Source organism: Cervus elaphus, chromosome 4, assembly GCF_910594005.1.
Source record: "Cervus elaphus chromosome 4, mCerEla1.1, whole genome shotgun sequence".
NCBI lineage: Eukaryota > Metazoa > Chordata > Mammalia > Artiodactyla > Cervidae > Cervus > Cervus elaphus.
Window position 1 is genome coordinate 19707472 of NC_057818.1, and position 16957 is coordinate 19724428.

Sequence of the window (16957 nt, forward strand, 5' to 3'; positions counted from 1 at the left end):
ATACAGGAGGAACGTCATCACCAAGCAGATGGCAGTGAGGACCAGGATCCGGGCAGCCCCCAGGACTCAGGGGCAGGCACGTTAATTATGGCAGGGCAGTCATGGTGGCCTCTTGGAGGAGGCGTCACGTAGACTGAGCTTTGAAGGAGGCCCTGGAACAAGAGTCAAGGGGAGTGGGTGAGAGGGCTTAACTCATCAAACCCTCTAAACCCTCACTACTCCAGGTAGTGGGTGGGCCATCAACACCACTCTGGAGCTGGCTTAAAATGAAGAATCTCGGACCCCTCCCAGAATGGCTGAGTCAGCATCTGAGTTTTAACAAGATCACCAACTTTGCCTACATGGTCAAGTTTGAGCAGAGCCATTGTAAACCATGCCTGGAAACCACGGACAGACCTCCCCCAAATCCCGAGGAACAATGTCATCATCACCCCCGGGGGCCCACACCCATGTACACGCCCGACTGTGGCCCTGGTGTATAGCCAGGCTTCAAGTCACCAAAATAACTGCTGATTTCCACCATCCATCAGTGGGGGCCCAGACCCTAGGGAGCACCCAAGGTTGGATAAAGGAGGACCAGCCCCCCGTCAGGACAGCCCTCATCACTGATGCCTGTGAAAAATTCCAGAGCCCCAGGAGAGGAGAGGGCAGACACCCTGGGCTCGTGGAGTGGAGAGTCCCCAGTCAGCAGGGCCGGGAGCTTGCAACCTCACTGCAGGGAGCAAGGGTACAAGGGCAGAGCAGCTGCTGTGTGCCAGCCTGTGGGTACAGGACAAGTGACATGGAGGCCCTGCCTCCGAGGAAGCTCCAAGTTCCTTGGAGGTGAACTCGGCAAGACAAACCTCCTTCCAGCGAAGCCATCAGTCAGGCCACGGGGGAAAGAAAAAAAAGAGTCAGGAGAGAGACACACCACACACACACACACACACACACACACACTCCCTTGCACATACCCCGGGCACCAGCATACACGTGCTTGCACATGTGCAGGGCAGACATGGCACAGAGGAAGCAATGTACAGTGAAGCCCAGCAGGGCCCCCGGCTGGTCCAGAGCCAGAGGAAAGGGTGGGCAGGAAACACCACATCCCCTCGGAGAGCTGGGCCAAGTCAGCCCCAGAGGCCCGGGACACAGCACGGAGGGGTGCAGAGGCCACAGGGCCCCCAAGAGTCTGAGTCAGGGCCGAGGCACCTGGGCACACGCGCACACACACCACACACACACTCACAAGTGCATGCCTCCGTGTGCACTCGGGACACAGATGCCCTACCTCGTGGACTGCTCACCATGGTAACAGAGTGGCCACCTCTCAGCTCCAGTCACCACCTGAAGGTCTCCGAGGCCTCCTGAGCTGGGGGAAGCAGCGCTAACAAAGGCCCGCCTGGCCGGGGGTCCACGGTACAGACCAGTCGGCGCATGCCTGCCGCGCTCCCCCGGTGAGCTCGGGGCCACCGCATCTTCCTACCCCGCCTGCCTGGCTCCACTCAGCTCAACTCCCCACAGACGCCCCAGCAGAGCTAATGAGAAACTCCCCAGCTGGCCCCATATAAAAACGCATTTCATAAGTCTTTAAAATGCTAGGAAATTCTCCATCTATTTAGGACTTTCCTGCTCCTTTAAAATGTCCCCTGGTCCTTGTGGAGGAATGACTGGCTTGGGGGCTCAAGCGCAGGAGGTGGGCAGCACCAGCCAAGCCAGCCAGGAGTCAAGGGGCATCTGGCAGCTTCCTTTGTCAGCCCCAGAATCGTGGGGAGAGGAGTGGGGATACCCTCACCGACGAGCCAGACTAAGGCATTCACTCAGGAGAAAATTCAGGGTGAGGGAACCCTGGGGGAGAGGAGAGGAGAGAGGGAGACAGTCTCTCCAGCCTTGATCTGAGGATTGAAGAAGTCAAAATGTCCTGGGAGCCCCTAAGAAAAACTCCAAAGGGGAAAAAGTCCACCGACACAAAGACGTTGGTAAGAGCATTGTTCATGAGTCCAAAATTGATGCCGTTCAAAGTGTGCAGCGGGGAGGGGCAGTTGAGGCAATGAATGCCCATCCTCCCAGAGACCCCGATGTGGTGACTGAGGGCAGAGTTTGTGGATCTAGATGTCTCCAAGGAGCTCAGGACTCACAGGGGATACCCGGAACCCATCGGTGCATTCAACCTGCACTTCATCTCGAGAGAAGGGATGGAGCTGGAAAGCGGGCCAAGAGAAATGTAAACAGCAAATGTGCAGAAGCACAGAGTGGTGGGTGGAGTCTCCGTGAAGTAGTTGAAATAATAAATACATGCTCTAGGACAACACCGGCGGGGTGGGAAGGAAGCCCTGAGAAGGTTTAGAGGAGCAGGCTGGGCCGCGAGGGACCTCGACTCCCTGAAGTGAAAGGTCCGGTCTTCCAGACATTTCCGTCAAGTTCACTGGTCGAAACGTGGAGGTAAAGGACCGCAGTGGGTGAGGAGGCTGCCAACTTTGTCCATGATGGGCGCACTGACCACTCCCCCACCCCACAGCTTACCGGAGTCAGATTAAAGGAAAGGCTTCCAGCCTCCCTCCCCCAAGGGGCCCCCAGGCCCCGGACACCCAGATGCCACTCTAATCTTCCCCCCACCCCCGAACAGGTCTCAGACCCTGCAGCCCGAACACCGACCCACCGGAAACCGCACACACACCCAACACCCAGGGGGGCCTAGAGGCAGGCGGGCTGGGATCAGGCGGTGGGAGTCTCTATGGAGAGCCTGACCCACAGTGTTTTCCAGATCTGGCCTTTGAAGATGGGAAGTGTGCTCAAGGACTTCTAAACAGGCATCTCCTCTCCCTTTCGGCAGCGATCCAGGAGGCCTGGCCCTTGTTAGACTCCCAGGGACCCAGGAGGGACCTGAGCACTGAGCTGACCCCAGGCCTGAGCCTCTGGTTCCCCTCTGACACAAAGCCTGGACCAACATTCTCACAGGCAGGCCTAGCATTTACAACTTAGGTGCCACAGTCATGCCGGAGCTGTGTGTGCGTGCACGCTCAGCCGTGTCCGACTCTTTGTGACCCCGTGGACTATATAGCCCACCAGTCTCCTCTATCCGTGGGATTTCTCAGGCAAGAATACTGGAGTGGGTTGCCATTTCCTCATCCAGGGGATCTTCCCAACCCAGGGATCGAACCCGCATCTCTTGCATCTCCTGCATTGGCAGGGCAGGTTCTTTAACGACTGCGCCATCTGTCTGGGTTCAAATCCCAGCTCTGCCGCTTCCTAGCTGTGTGACCTTGAAGCAAGTCATTAGCGTCCGTGTGCCTCAGTTTCTGTATGTGAAAGGCACTGAGAAGGAGAACTGGCTCCTAGAAGTGACTCATACGTGGGAGTGATGGTTTCATTAACCAGGACGATGAGACCTACAATGGGGCAGGAAGGCCTGAAACTCTGATCTCACCAGTAAGGTCTCAGGCAGTTGGGCCATTCACACACAATCGAATATACTGAATGTTTCTCTCCAACCACAAGTGTGCGTGTCACCATGCCAGAAATAAAGCTGACTAACCTGTCCAGGCATTGACAGTGAGTGTTTGTCTACAAATGAACTGTTTTCCATCACCAGACTGCCCCAGACCCTCCTCGCGCTCCATCCCCAGCTTGGTCCCGGGCAGCCATGATGGAAGGAAGCCCAGCCTGCCCTGAAACTTGGTCCAGGGAGGCAGGAGGTTCCGGTGAGGCAGTTACACAAAGATGAGCCCCTTCGTCTCCCAGCTCAGGCTCAGAGGCCAGCAGAAGGGAGGCAAAGCTGAGCATGGTTGGGCTGCTTCCCTGAAACCCCACACTGTAGGCTACCACCATCCTGGTGCCCGCCACTCAGATGGTTCATTCCAAAGGGCCTGGAGGAAGAGAGAAAAGCACTGAGGGAGGAAGGACCTCCCCCACTGAGCTGGGCTGGAGGCAGGCGGTGGGACGCAGCGAGGCCTGGAAAGTCAAGCCTGGAAAGTGGCCCCTGGGTAGAGATGCATTTGGCAACCTTCTAATGGTGGCCAGAATGAAATCAGCTGGCAGAGGGACACTCTTTGGCCTGAGCAGTGTTTTTTCAAATATACCGATTGACCAAAATGAGATCGCATTTCATATCTAGGAAAGCTAGAATCCACCAAAGAAGGAAAATTACATGTATTAATGAGGATGTGGAAAACACTGGAACCCTCATATCTCAATATGAGCTGCTTTAAAAAGACTTGAGTTAATTTTTTAATCTAAGAACACCACATAAAAATCCAGCTCTCTGGCTTCTCTTTTTAAAACTCAGATGACGTGGGGATTCTGGGCCCAGGTGCCCTGCCACAATCAGCTGGCACTGAGGTACGGCTGTCCCGGTGGCAAGGCCTGGGGTGCAGTGCACAGCGCCACCTCCCTGCCACCTGCCCGCTCACCTGTGCCACCAGCCTGCCCCAGGCGGGCCTGTGAGCTTGGGACCCTTGTGGGCTTTCACAAAGGACTCTCACACTTCCCTAAGGAGTTTGAAATCATGGCCTGGCAAGGAAGGAAGAAGAGCTTGCGAGTAATCTATGACCCCACCCCCAAAACCACATGCACAATGCTCTGTGCATTTGGGAAGAGAATCTACACTTCCTTCCACTGGATGCTTGGGGCTTCCCAGGTGGCGCTAGTGGTAAAGAACCTGTCTGCCAATGCAGGGGACATAAGAGACAAGGGTTCAATCCCTGGGTGGGGAAGATCCCCTGGAGGAAGGCATGGCAACCCACTCCAGTACTCTTGCCTGGAGAATCCCATGGACAGAGGAGCCTCGTAGGCTGCAGTCCATAGGGTTGCACAGAGTTGGACACGACTGAAGTGACTTAGCACGCACACAAGACACTGTCCCTTCATCCCCCTTTTTATGGATCAGGAAAAAAACAGGACGCAATGGGAAATTAGTTAAAACTCCACACCCACCAGGCACCCCCATACCTCAGCTCTGAACACAGTCTCCTTCCCCCAGGTTCTGCCACCAGCAGCCCCATCTTTGCCTTCAGAGAGGCAAGGTCAGGCCCACTCCTCCCGTGACGCCCTGGCCAGAAGGGAGAACTGCTGGGAGCCGCTTACCCTGCTCCCCTCCCTGCCAGGCGGGGCTCTCCATCACTGCCAGGGCCCCGACTCAAGGGCACAAGCAGAGCAGGCCAGGTTGCTCCTGGGGGCGGTAGCCACTTGGTCCCTAGGGGCAGCAGAGGCCACTGTGCCTCCTGCTTCTTTATTGCAGTTCTCCATCATGCTCCCGGAGCCAGGAAAAGCGGGCAGGGGGATGCTGGCACCCCAGGGAGAGGAGGAGGAGCTGCCCCACACAGAGGAGCTGCCCGCTGTTCACAGCTCTGCACTCCCAGTAAGATGCTCTCTGCCTCCCTCTTCACCTCACCCTGCATTCCTCCGGTCTGATGAGCCAAAGGCCCTCCATGGCCACCCTTGGGCCCTCTGCCTCCAGGGACCACTGTAAAGCCCCCACGAGGCCTCAAGTCTCTGCTCAGCTATCTACTTCCCAGGGGCAGGCAGCACGGAGGTTACACCCCAGGCTCTGGGGGCAGGAGGACTTGGGTTCGAGTCACTGCTCGGCAGCATCATGGCTGGGGACGGCAGGTCTGCGACCGCACCATTCCAAGCCTCCTTCCCTCATCCACCAAATGAGGACGGCAGTTCTCAGTGACGGTGCCAAGGGTGGCTTGGGGAGGCTTTGCTCCCCCATAATCTTCTTTGGCACCTGCCCCCATTCTCCGATGCAGCCAAGTGACATTTTCTCAGCTTAATGAGAAGCGTTATTCTAAAGCAGCTTCAGCCAGGCCTTTGGCCCTGTCCTCTACCAGATGGCAGCCCCAAACCAGCCCACGGAGAAGCTGTGGACTTGCTGCTGGAAACACCACCCAGCTCCCAGGCTTGTCATGATGGCTCAGTGCAACCCTGGGGGGTAAAACGTTTGCTCCGTGTCCTGGCACAGACCAAGTATGTGCTCACGAAACGCCAGGCCCCACGTCCAGGACTGCCTCCCCCACCGGCCTCATCCTGCCACCCGGGACGCGCGCCATCTCACAAGTCCTGTGCTCAGGGAATACAAGCTGACTTTAATAGCCCGAGTCCAAGAGGACTGGGAAGGAAAATCTATCACGTGCATGCACTGTCAAAAAGAAATAATCAGAATCGGGCCAAAGGAAACAGAACAATCCATTGCCCGGCTATGGATTATCCGATGCCCGGGATGCTCGGCCCTCCCTTTCCCACCTCCGAGCAGACGAAAGCTGACCGGCACCAGGGAGTCCCTGAGGGCCGGAGGGACTCACGAGGAGTCGCGCACCTCCCCCTGCCTGCGCATGTAGGGTGCGCTCAGCTCTTGGCTGGAAACTTGCAAAGCGCACGACCTTCACCACTCCCAAGAGCACCCAAAGACCCTAAGGCTGGTCATTCCCCTGTAGCATCAGAGCATCATGGACCCCAGGCCCCTACACAGCCCCTCGGCATCGCCCCTGCCTTCTACAGGCCGGCCCTGGAGATGCACCCGGGCCCTGACACCCCTGCACAGATCTCCCCACCCACCACACTGTCGGCGCCCTCCTGCATCCTGCTGCTGTCCTGGTCGGTCCTCATCGCCGCCGGCACCACTGGGAAAACAGCCGGGAGGGAGGACCTTATATGGACATGCCAGGCTGGGCGCTTTTCTGGTGTGGGGTTTGGAGCACAGCGGGGACCCTCATCAGAGCTGGCTGCAAGCCTAAGCACGTGCACCCCCACATCCGTCAGGACGCCTGGATGAGACGTGGAGTTTCACAACCTCGCTGTGTTCCGACGACCGTGGGGAATGTATCTCAACCGCACAGACAGAGGGCATGGGTCACCCAGCACCTCCCCCTATCCTACCTACAGTGTGGACCCCAAGGCCTGTCCTAACTCAGGGCTCTCCTCCTGAGAATCTGAGCACCTCCCCATCCTGGCTTCAGACAAGGCCCCTGCCCTGGAGGGAGCCCCTGTCACCAAGGACCAGGCACCTGAGGACACCGAACTGCCCAAACCTGAGTCAGCCAGGACCCAACCAGGACCCTTCTGACCTTCCACACAGCACAGGTCTCGCTGCAGACAGCCCTGGACCAGGAGTCCAGGAACCTGGTTTCAAGTACTGGCTCCCCACTTGCCTTCAGCTCAGTCTTTACCAGCATTCCCCAGATTTTAGTCACCTGGGAACCATCTTCATGATTTTTTCCTGAATCCAAGCCTCATTACTTAAAAACTTTGTCAACACAATTTTCCCACTTTAATGACTTCCGCATCGTCTTAAATCACACACAGCCATAAAATCACAAATTCAATGTGTTACCGTTTGAGTGTTAAGTGTTGGTATGCCTGACGCCTAACACCTTGTTTCTGGAACGACTGACCCAGAGCATAGCTCCCTCCTTGCCTCAATTTCCACACCTAAAAGAGAAGGGGGCTGAACTAGATGGCTCCCTCACAGGTCTTCTCAGGCCCATGGTTCTCCCCTGTGGAACTGGAGACGGCTGATCAGGATCCCGGGACAGGGGACAAGGCAGGAGAGTCTGGGGCCTGCTGGACTGGGAACAAGGGCCCTGCTGTCAACAGAGGCTGACAACTTGCGCAGCAAATGGGAGAGCGGCGCCCTCCATTCCGGAGCTCCCAAAGACCCCAAGCCAGCTGCAATCCCAAGCTCCATGGGCAGCTCCAGATTCTAGAACTTTACAGGGAGACAAACCTCATTCATCCACCTCTTTTTATAGCTGGGGAAACTGAGGCACCAGAAGGCACTCAGGCAAGGGCAGAACTGAGCGGGAAAACCCAAGTCCCCTGACGGCCGAGTCACCCCCATCACCCTCCAATGGCCATGCCCCCCACCACCCTGACCGCTCCTTCTTACCTCCCCCTGGAGGTGTGGGCTCGGGTCTGCCCGCCCGAGAGTGCGATGCGGCCCCTTCCAGGAAGGCAAATAAAGGAATTCTGATTTCGATTGGAGTTTAAAGGTCCTATTAGAGTGGCTTTTATGCAATTAGGCTGGAATGAATGTGCAGCGACGCCCATGGCAGAGAGCTTCAAAGCCTGCGTAGTGGGGGTGTGGTGGCCCAACTGAATGTGCCCACAAGAGGGGAACATGGCCCCCGGGGGAATAAGGGCATATTAGTCTCCGTATGTAATAGATTTTATTGACCATATGGAACTGATATAAAAATCACGTTGCACGGGGTAATCTGGACTGGAGACAGGAATGTGACGGGAAGAATATGACTTCCATAACCAGCTGGGTGGCTTTCTGAGTTCCTGAGCCAGCCCCCCAGGACCCCACCAAGTTTCCCACCGGCCCCTGGGCATTTACCTGATGCTGTCACGGAGGAATCCCAGGCCAGCGAGAAGTCCGAGGCCTCCCCCTCTTCAACTGAAAGAGACAACAGAGACGGGCCTGTGAGTTTTGAAGTTGTGCAAACAGGTCGTTGGTGGCAGGGCGGGGTGCGGGGTGGGGGTTGTGTGTGCAGGACACAGGGCAAGGAGGAAGGATCGTTTGGAGGAGTCCCGAGGGAGTCCCTATGATACCCATGGTCAAGGGTGAAAGGATCAAGTCTACAAAGAGACTTTTGCTGGTTTCACAGAGATGTAAAATACTCAGAACAAAACCTAAACCGCAAATAAGCGCCGTATCTGTATGGTTCCCCCATCCTTGTGCCCCTAGCAGACATCACAAATCAATCACAGCACTGCCTCGAATCAGATGCAGAATCAGATTCTTTGTCCACACAGAGCTACAGGCCATTACTATCTATAATCAGAGTATCCACTTGAGATAAAGCCATTTGCCCCTCACAGGAGCAGAGTGAAGACCCAGACCTCTCCCTGGTCCTCCATACACTGACCTCCTACCAAGAGCCCCTCAGATCACCACTGAGATGTGAACGCTTTCTCGATTATTCCAAGAAACAAACAGACACTCTCAGAGGTTGGCAAAGCGTCGGGTGCTATCCTCTACACTGAGAGCTGACCCACAGACACTCAGGACACGCTGGAGTTGATTCTCCCGTGGTCAGAAGTCCTGGGCCAGCGACGGTACAATGCAACTCACCTCTCCACTCTACCCCAAGCCCAGAGAACCGAGCTGGGGAGGGACGGAGTGTCCCCACCACCCCACGTCCTGGTGTGTGAGACCAGGCGGCTGGAGGTGCTGGCCATGCACTAGGAGAACACGGGAGAAATTCTATACAGCATAATAAAACTCTTATCCTGGAATTAATCCCAGTCTGGGGCATGTAATAATATTAAAGCTGGGTTATGGACTTTGTAAAATGGAACTCTGTCTAAGCCAAAAATGTGCATACGCAGTGTTTTTCAGATTTAACGGGCTCTGAAGTTCTGTACACGCGCATGCCGAAGCCACCATGTCCCACCCAGTTCTCTTTGCAGTGTCGCCGTCTCTCCATGGGCACACACGGTGAGCCGGGCCCCGCACCCAGGGTGTTTAATCCCTGTCATCAGACTTTGAGAGGTGGCAGGATGGGCCTGAGGTCCTACGCTAGAAAAAGTCCGTACAGAGTTGGGGCTGAAACCCATGGCTGTCCATCTCAAAGGCTGCTCGTGTGTCCACCTGAGACACAGAGGACCCTATCCAGAATCCTAGCAACTGGGGACTAGAAAGCAGCAGCCCACCCCGCCCTTCAGAAGGCATGTACACGTATGCAGGGCAGTCAACCTGGGGGAGGAACAAGCAGGCTGGCTTGTGGTCAGACGCTGGATTCAAATCCCAATTCTGCCTCGAACTAGCTGTATGCATATGCACACTAAGTCATTTCAGTCCTGTCTGACTCTTTGCGACCCTATGAACGGTAGCCCGCCAGGCTCTTCTGTCCCTGGGATTTTCCAGGCCAGGGTCTGGGTCTTCACTCTGCTCCTGTGAGGGGCAAAGGTTGCCATTTCCTTCTCCAAGAGATCTTCTTGACCCAGGGATCAAACCCGCATCTCTTATGTCTCCTGCATTGGCAGGTGGATTCTTTACCATTCGTGACACCTGGGAAGCTAGCTGAACGACCATGAGTAAACTGTTTAATCTCTAGGCTTCAGTTCTCCCATCTCAAAAGCAGAGGCAAAAATGGTACCTAAGCCACAGGTTATTGGGAAGATTCCATGGGATGATGGCTGTCATCCACTGGAACAGAGACTCAAGCACTCAGGTGGGTTTGGCGCCGAGACGGGAACAACTTTTGGGATTAACAAGTCCAGCCCAGCCCAGTCCAATTAACAGCCCTGCCCCTCTTTTATCCTCTACCCCTGATCTTTCCCCCTCCCCACAGAGCCTCTCAGGACAGGTTTTCTTTTAAGCTTTAGAAACAGCTTGCCCAGGAGGGCACATCCTTGTCACTGAGCAGAGGCCAAGGACTGCTAACCAAGAGCCCTCCTTCCCAGATTTGCATCCTAAGAGGAGAAACCCAGCATCTGAGACAATGAAATGCAGAGACGATCTGGATTGGGATCTGGGTTGTTTGACTTAGCCAGTTACAGCTGGGGTGGGGTTTTCAAATATGCAGTTTTGTAAATATGAATTAAGACCTTGAGTCAGACAAAACTGATATCACTCACTAGGCTGACTGCAGCCAAACAGCCTCCGAAACACAGGCAGATAACGCTAGAACGATCAGAAGCAGGCCGTACATGAGGGGAGCAGCAGTTTTCATGGCTACACCTAAAAGTCCGTTTCCTTCACATTTCATTGTTTATTCACTTTAAAATGGAATATAGGTATTGCTTCTATTAAGAGGTTGCTGCCAGTGTGTAAGGTCACCATGGTCCCATTTCATAGGACACTTTCAACACGATCTGCCGTGGGTCCCTAGACCTTGTCAACCACAAGCTCCAAGACATGAATGCAAGGTTCCCAGCTCTTCCTTTGCCCTCAACATACTCCCAGGATCAGGGCAGAAGGTCCCATGTTTGGGTGACTCAGTGTTCCTTGGTTGGGAAGTGTGACCTCCCGAGTCACTGAACTGGAGGATATCCCCAAGATGCCCAATCCCTCCCTCCCTAAGATCTGACTTCCATCTTCATGGGAAGGAGAAGGAGAAAACATCTGCTCTTTTGGAGCTCTTGGCAGGATTCAAGGGGACAATAAGCCTGCAGAGGTGGGAAGAGGGGGAGAGCAGACGAATGCCCTGGCTAGGGAGTTTCAAAGTGGCGAACGTCATTATGGGTAAACAGCTGCATCATACACCAGCACCCCCAGAACCACATCCCTCCCGGCGAGGAGCCCACAGGCCAGCTCGCCTAGTGACATGGACACGAACATGCTTTCTGAAGACTGCTGGCCCACATCTTTTTGAAGGCATAAATACACTGTCCTCTATAGATTCTTGATGAGAAGAAGTAACGCCCAATGCCACTACCACCATCACGCGGCCCCGCACTACCCGACACTGAACGTGAGAAGCTTCTCCTCCCCTCCAGTTGGCCTCTTCTGCCCAGGCAGGTCTCTTCAACAACAAGCTAACTGGCAGGGGCAGCAGGCACAGAGGGAAGAAGGCCCGCCCTACAGCTGGAGCCAGGCGCTTGCTGGGGGAACTGGGAGGGGAGGCCGAGCCATCCCCAAAGCAGGATTCCACTAGAGAAGCACAATGAACATCGAGGCGTGAGCATCACAGAGAAAATTTGATCAGCACAGCGTCCAGTACACACAACACCCAGAGGGGCGGCCCAGCGGGCAAGGGGAGCTTGGCGCTTTCTGCGGACTTCCGCAGGCTCCAGACTCTAACTTTTTAATTTGTAAGATATGTGGCATCACTGAGGCCAAAACACACACCCCCCCAGCCTTGCCCAGTCTCGAGGGAAACCCAGGGAGACCCACTCCTGTGAGTGACGGGCATCTGCAAGCAGGTGGTGGTCCATGTAAGGCCAGTGGGTACACGAAGGGAGTGGAGGAAGGGGGACAAGTGTGTAAACATGGGGAGGGGGCACACAGTCAGTGTGAACACGGGGGGGGTGGGGGGCAGCTGCAAGTGTGTACACACGGCGGGGAACCAAGACAAAGTATGCATGCAAGGCACGGAGGTACAGGGCTTACGCTCACATGGAAGACGGCACAGAGAATATTCACCGTGGTTCCTGGAATGTGTTAAGAAAGATTCTGAGGCTGTCTCAGGGCTTCTGAGGAATCAAAATTCCAAGTTCTCTCTCCTCTCTGGGGTCACAAGCTGTGGATGGCTGACTCCCCGTGGGTGTATACACCTGTGAGCCCCACCAGATGCTGTCTCCCCAGCTCAGCAGCAGGCTCATGAGTGACCACAGCCCCCTACTCTGGGAGCACCCATGGCCTGCCCTCTGTGCGCCTTGATGACCGTCAATGAGATGCCAGGGAGACCCAAAGCCTGTGTGTTGGGCCTCTTCAGGAACCCAGCAGCAGGGGCAAGCGGTGCTAAGGGGGCACTTGGTCCTGGCCTGGGGAGGAGGGTCCTCTCCCCAGGGCTCCCCGTTACCTTGAAGAAGCAGAGGAGCTGGAGCTGGGGAAGGGGAAAGAAAGGGGAGGCAAGGGGCTGTGGTGAGGGGCTGTGAACACCCTGGCAGTTGAACCAGGGCAGAGCTGTGGGATTACTCAAAATCAGGCAGGACCTGGGCTGACAGACAAGGCGCAGGGAAGAGGCAAGAATATTCAAGTGTTGGAAACTGAGGCAGTGTCGGGAGGTGAACAAGTGACAGAGCAGGCATTGATCCGAGGGCCAGAGAGGCCTCCAGCAGGGCCAGCAGAGCCCAGAAGGCCCCCTTCCCTCCCCCAGATCCACACCAGGCAGCTGCTCAGCCTGTCTTTGAGGATCTGAGAAGGATCCTGTCCCTGGATGTAAGTTTCTGGATATGTACACAGCTGGGCACTTTTCTGGGGAAAGGATCCATAGTTTTCATGACAAAGATCTAGAACAACTGCCCCTCCCCTGCCAAAAAAAAAAAGATTTTATTCGAGGAGGCTTCTCAGCTGGCCTCACCTCTGGCTGTTGTTTCCAGGGTCCTAAGGGACCTCTGCACGCTTTCTGGCTTTGGCCCCCAGGCCATCTTATCCTTAGGGAAGGGTGGGCCGGGCCCACCCTGGCCTGACAGACTCCCTAGAGGCATCCCTGCCCAGCAGAGGTGGGGACCCCGGCAAGGAGCACATGGAAGCCTCGGCTCATCCCTAGGGAGACCCTCTCACCCACAGCAGGCCAGGGACCAGGAAAGTAAAGGACACGCTGAGAGCCCAGACTCTCCTTATCAAACATAAAATGGAGCATCACTCCTGACTTGATACTAAACAAACTCAACAAACGAAAAAGTGGAAAGCAGGAAAGACTACTCTATGTGGGTGTCCAAGTTGTGCACTGCACAAGGGGCCCAGCAGAGGTGGTGAGAGAGGGTTGAAATGTAGCCCACAGGCTGTGCACTAAGCCGGCGAAGGCAATGGCACCCCACTCCAGTACTCTTGCCTGGAAAATCCCATGGACGGAGGAGCCTGGTGGGCTGCAGTCCATGGGGTCGCTAAGAGTCGGACACGACTGAGAGACTTCACTTTCACTTCTCACTTTCATGCATTGGAGAAGGAAATGGCAACCCACTCCAGTGTTCTCGCCTGGAGAATCCCAGGGACGGGGGAGCCTCATGGGCTGCCGTCTATGGGGTCGCACAGAGTCGGACACGACTGAAGAGACTTGTCAGCAGCAGCAGCAGCTGTGCCCTAAGCAGTGTGTCCTGGTGCAGGGCTATGGATGCCCGAGGAGGCGGGACCCCTTGCTTTTACACAAAGGCATAAGTAAGTAAGTGTTAGTCGCTCAGTCGTGCCCAACTCTTTGCGACCCCATGGACTGCAGCCCACCAGGCTCCTCTGTCCATGAGATTTTCCAGACACAAAGGCATAGCTGACCTTTTTTCTAATTCACACAGATGTGCTGTAGAGCATAGTCCATGGCCAGCTCTGGCATGAGGCTTGGGGCAAAATGACCATGGCTGGGGGCAAGCAAACCCAACCAGCAGGCCCACCCTCTCCAGGTTCCTCTCCAGCGGGGATGGGGACGGGGAGGGGTTGGGGGCGTCATGGAATGGAATAGTATAGGCTCCTTGTAGCCAAAGCTAAAGCCACCTGAGCCCCCAACGCCAGCCCCCTCACAAAGCTCAGACCCTCTGAGGAGCCCAGATCTCATGACAGGGTCACATCACAAACCCATTTATTTAACTTCATGATTCCCTGGCCACTTGCCGAAAAGAGAAGAAACTAACACTTCAAATGATGCCATTGTCCTCCATGAGCATTCACTCGGAGCCAGGGCTCAAGAAGGGCTGAGACTCTATGCACCCTCTCATTAGTCTGTCCACACCCCGGCCACCTGAGCACCTCATCACCAGGAGGACAGGTCTAGGACTTAAAGAAATCTATTTCTGTTCTAATGGCAGAAAGGGAAGAGGAACTAAAGAGACTCTTGATGAAGGTGAAGGAGGAGAATGAAAAAGCTGGCTTAAAACTCAACATTCAAAGAACTAAGATCATCACATCCAGTCCCATCACTTCATGGCAAATAGATGGGAAAAAAAGTGGAAACTGTGGCAGATTTTATTTTTTTGGGTTCCAAAATCACTAGATGGTGAAATTCAGACACTTGCTCCTTGGAAGAAAAGCTATGACCAACCTAGACAGCTTATTAAAAGAGCAGAGGTATAAAAAAAAAAAAAAGGCAGAGGTATCACTTTGCCGACAAAGGTCCATATAATCATAGCTACGGTTTTTCCAGAAGTCATGTATGGACTCTCACAAGACCTGGACCATAAAGAAGGATGAGTGCCAAAGAATTGATGCTTTGGAACTGTGGTGTTGGGAGAAGACTCTTGAGACTCTCTTGGACAGCAAGGAGAGCAAGCCAGTCAATCAGAGAAAATCAATCCTGAATATTCATTGGTGGGACTGATGCTGAAGCTCCAACATTTTGGCCACCTGCTGCGAAGAGCCAACTCATTGGAAAAGACCCTGATGCTGGGAAAGATTGAGGACAGGAGGAGAAGGGGGTGACAGAGGATGAGATGGTTGGATGGCATCACCAGCTCAAAGGACATAAGTTTGTGCAAACTCCGGGAGACATTGAAGGATAGGGAAGCCTGACGTGCTGCAGTCCAAGGGGACGCAAAGAGTGACTAAACAACAATAAAGCAAAGAAATATATTGGGTTGGCCAAAAAGTTGATTCCCGTTTTTGGTACAATCTTATGGGAAAACCCAAAAGAACATTTTGGCCAATCCAATATAAACCTGGGGGAATCTAAAGCAGCTCCACTTGGCCCTACCCAGCCCTACTTTGGATCCTGCTTTATGGGCCCAGGGCTTCAAGCTTCTTGCCCAGGCTCCCAGGGTCATCCTGACCACCAGCTACATAACCACCACTGTCCACCTCCTCAAGATCCTCTCCCTGACTACCCTGGCCCTGCCCTCCAGTGAGCCTCATCATGCAGCAGCAGTTTGCCAAAAAAGATGCCTTAGGATCAAACCCCCGTCTGGCACGGATTGATGTGTGACATCGGCATATGAAGGAACCTCTCTGTGTATAACCTACCTCAAGGTAGCATAAAAAAAGAAGGTGTTTAGAAAGCATATAGTCCTGAGCCCAACATCAAGGTGCCCGGCAAAGAAAAATGACCCTATAGCATAATGTACTATTTCCAACTGTACTCTCAGTCCCATTAGGGAGACCCCCCTACCTCTCCTCTTCTTCCCATCTGCCAGCTCATTTGACACAAGAGGAAATGTATCAGTGACACTAGGAACAACAATCGTTTATGCTCTTCATGCACATTTTCATGTTTATGTTTAATCTTCCCAATGGCCAGACAAAGGGTGATGGTGTCCCTCTCAAAGGAGAAACCAGGACCTAAATGATTTTTCCAAAAACTGAGCTAAATTATACAAGCAATGGAAGTAGAACTCAGATTTGCAGCCAAATCTCACGTGGCCCCAAAGCTCACACACTACCGCCAACCCACCTGCCTCTCAGCCTGTACTGAGTACACGGTAACTGACGGCCTGAGCTTCCCAGGCTTTCTGTGCCCTCCCAGAAAAGCCACAGCTGATGGGGAAGGTTGGTTGAAATGACTCCTCTTTTGGAACCCTCCAGAGACCAGCCTGCAAAGTCAGTGTTGAGTGTGCCAGCCTAGGGCAGACTCTCCTGCTCCCCAGGGCCTGGATTCTGCCTCTGTCTTGGTTCCCCATTCCTAAGGCAGGGGTAATAAAATTCCATTTATTTTCAAGACAAAGTGAAATAACACACGTGAAGAGCTTAGTCCGGTGCCTGGCATACAGCGAGAACACTAAAAAGGATTATCGTGTCTGTGCTCCCTGCAAATCCATTCAGGGTGGGGAGGTTTCCTATAAATTCCCTTTGGGGTCCCGCCTGCGGGGCCTTAACACTTGGAGGGCCCCAGGCCCCCCAGGATGCCCTCATGTTTAATCCTGCCTCTCCCTGAGGTGAGTATCCCTCTTCACATATATATATTTCATTTCATACAGTCTCCCCTGCACAGTCTCGTTAACCAGAAACACACAGCATATAAATGTGAATTTATGACGGGGTCTGGCTCCCACATCCTGTTTCAGTGGCAAGCCTGGCTTCTCACCCGCCACCTGTCCAGCTCTGATGGAAGGTGACAAAGCCAAGAGCACGCTCTGCCATGCACAGAGGGGCATTGACGACATCCCACGCAAAGGGTGCGTGGAAGCGGCCTGTTGAGAGCTAAGGACAGGAAGGTGGGCACCAAGGCCCCCGGGTCCCTGCCCCCCCAGACAGCACCTGCCCAGATCTCTTGAGTTTAGTGTGGGGAAAAAAGGGAGGGCAGACCAGAATTCCACTCTCTTGCCTGGTTCCCACTTTCATTTAAAGAAAAGCACCATAAAGTAAGAGACTAAGTTTTTTATGACCCCTTAACAACTTCTTCTCTGTGCTAACATACTATAAATAAACATCAGTACCTTGTTATACATGTGG

The 16957-nt window shown here is 54.2% G+C and overlaps 1 protein-coding gene across 1 annotated transcript in view; it reads right to left on the reverse strand.

Moving 5' to 3' along the window:
* ZNF423 (zinc finger protein 423) overlaps positions 1–16957 on the reverse strand; it is a 343660-nt gene that overhangs the window by 277264 nt on the left and 49439 nt on the right. Inside the window, exon 2 of the mRNA XM_043898405.1 lies at positions 8318–8377. Coding sequence (XP_043754340.1) covers positions 8318–8377 — 60 coding nt within the window. The remainder of the gene's footprint in view (positions 1–8317; positions 8378–16957) is intronic.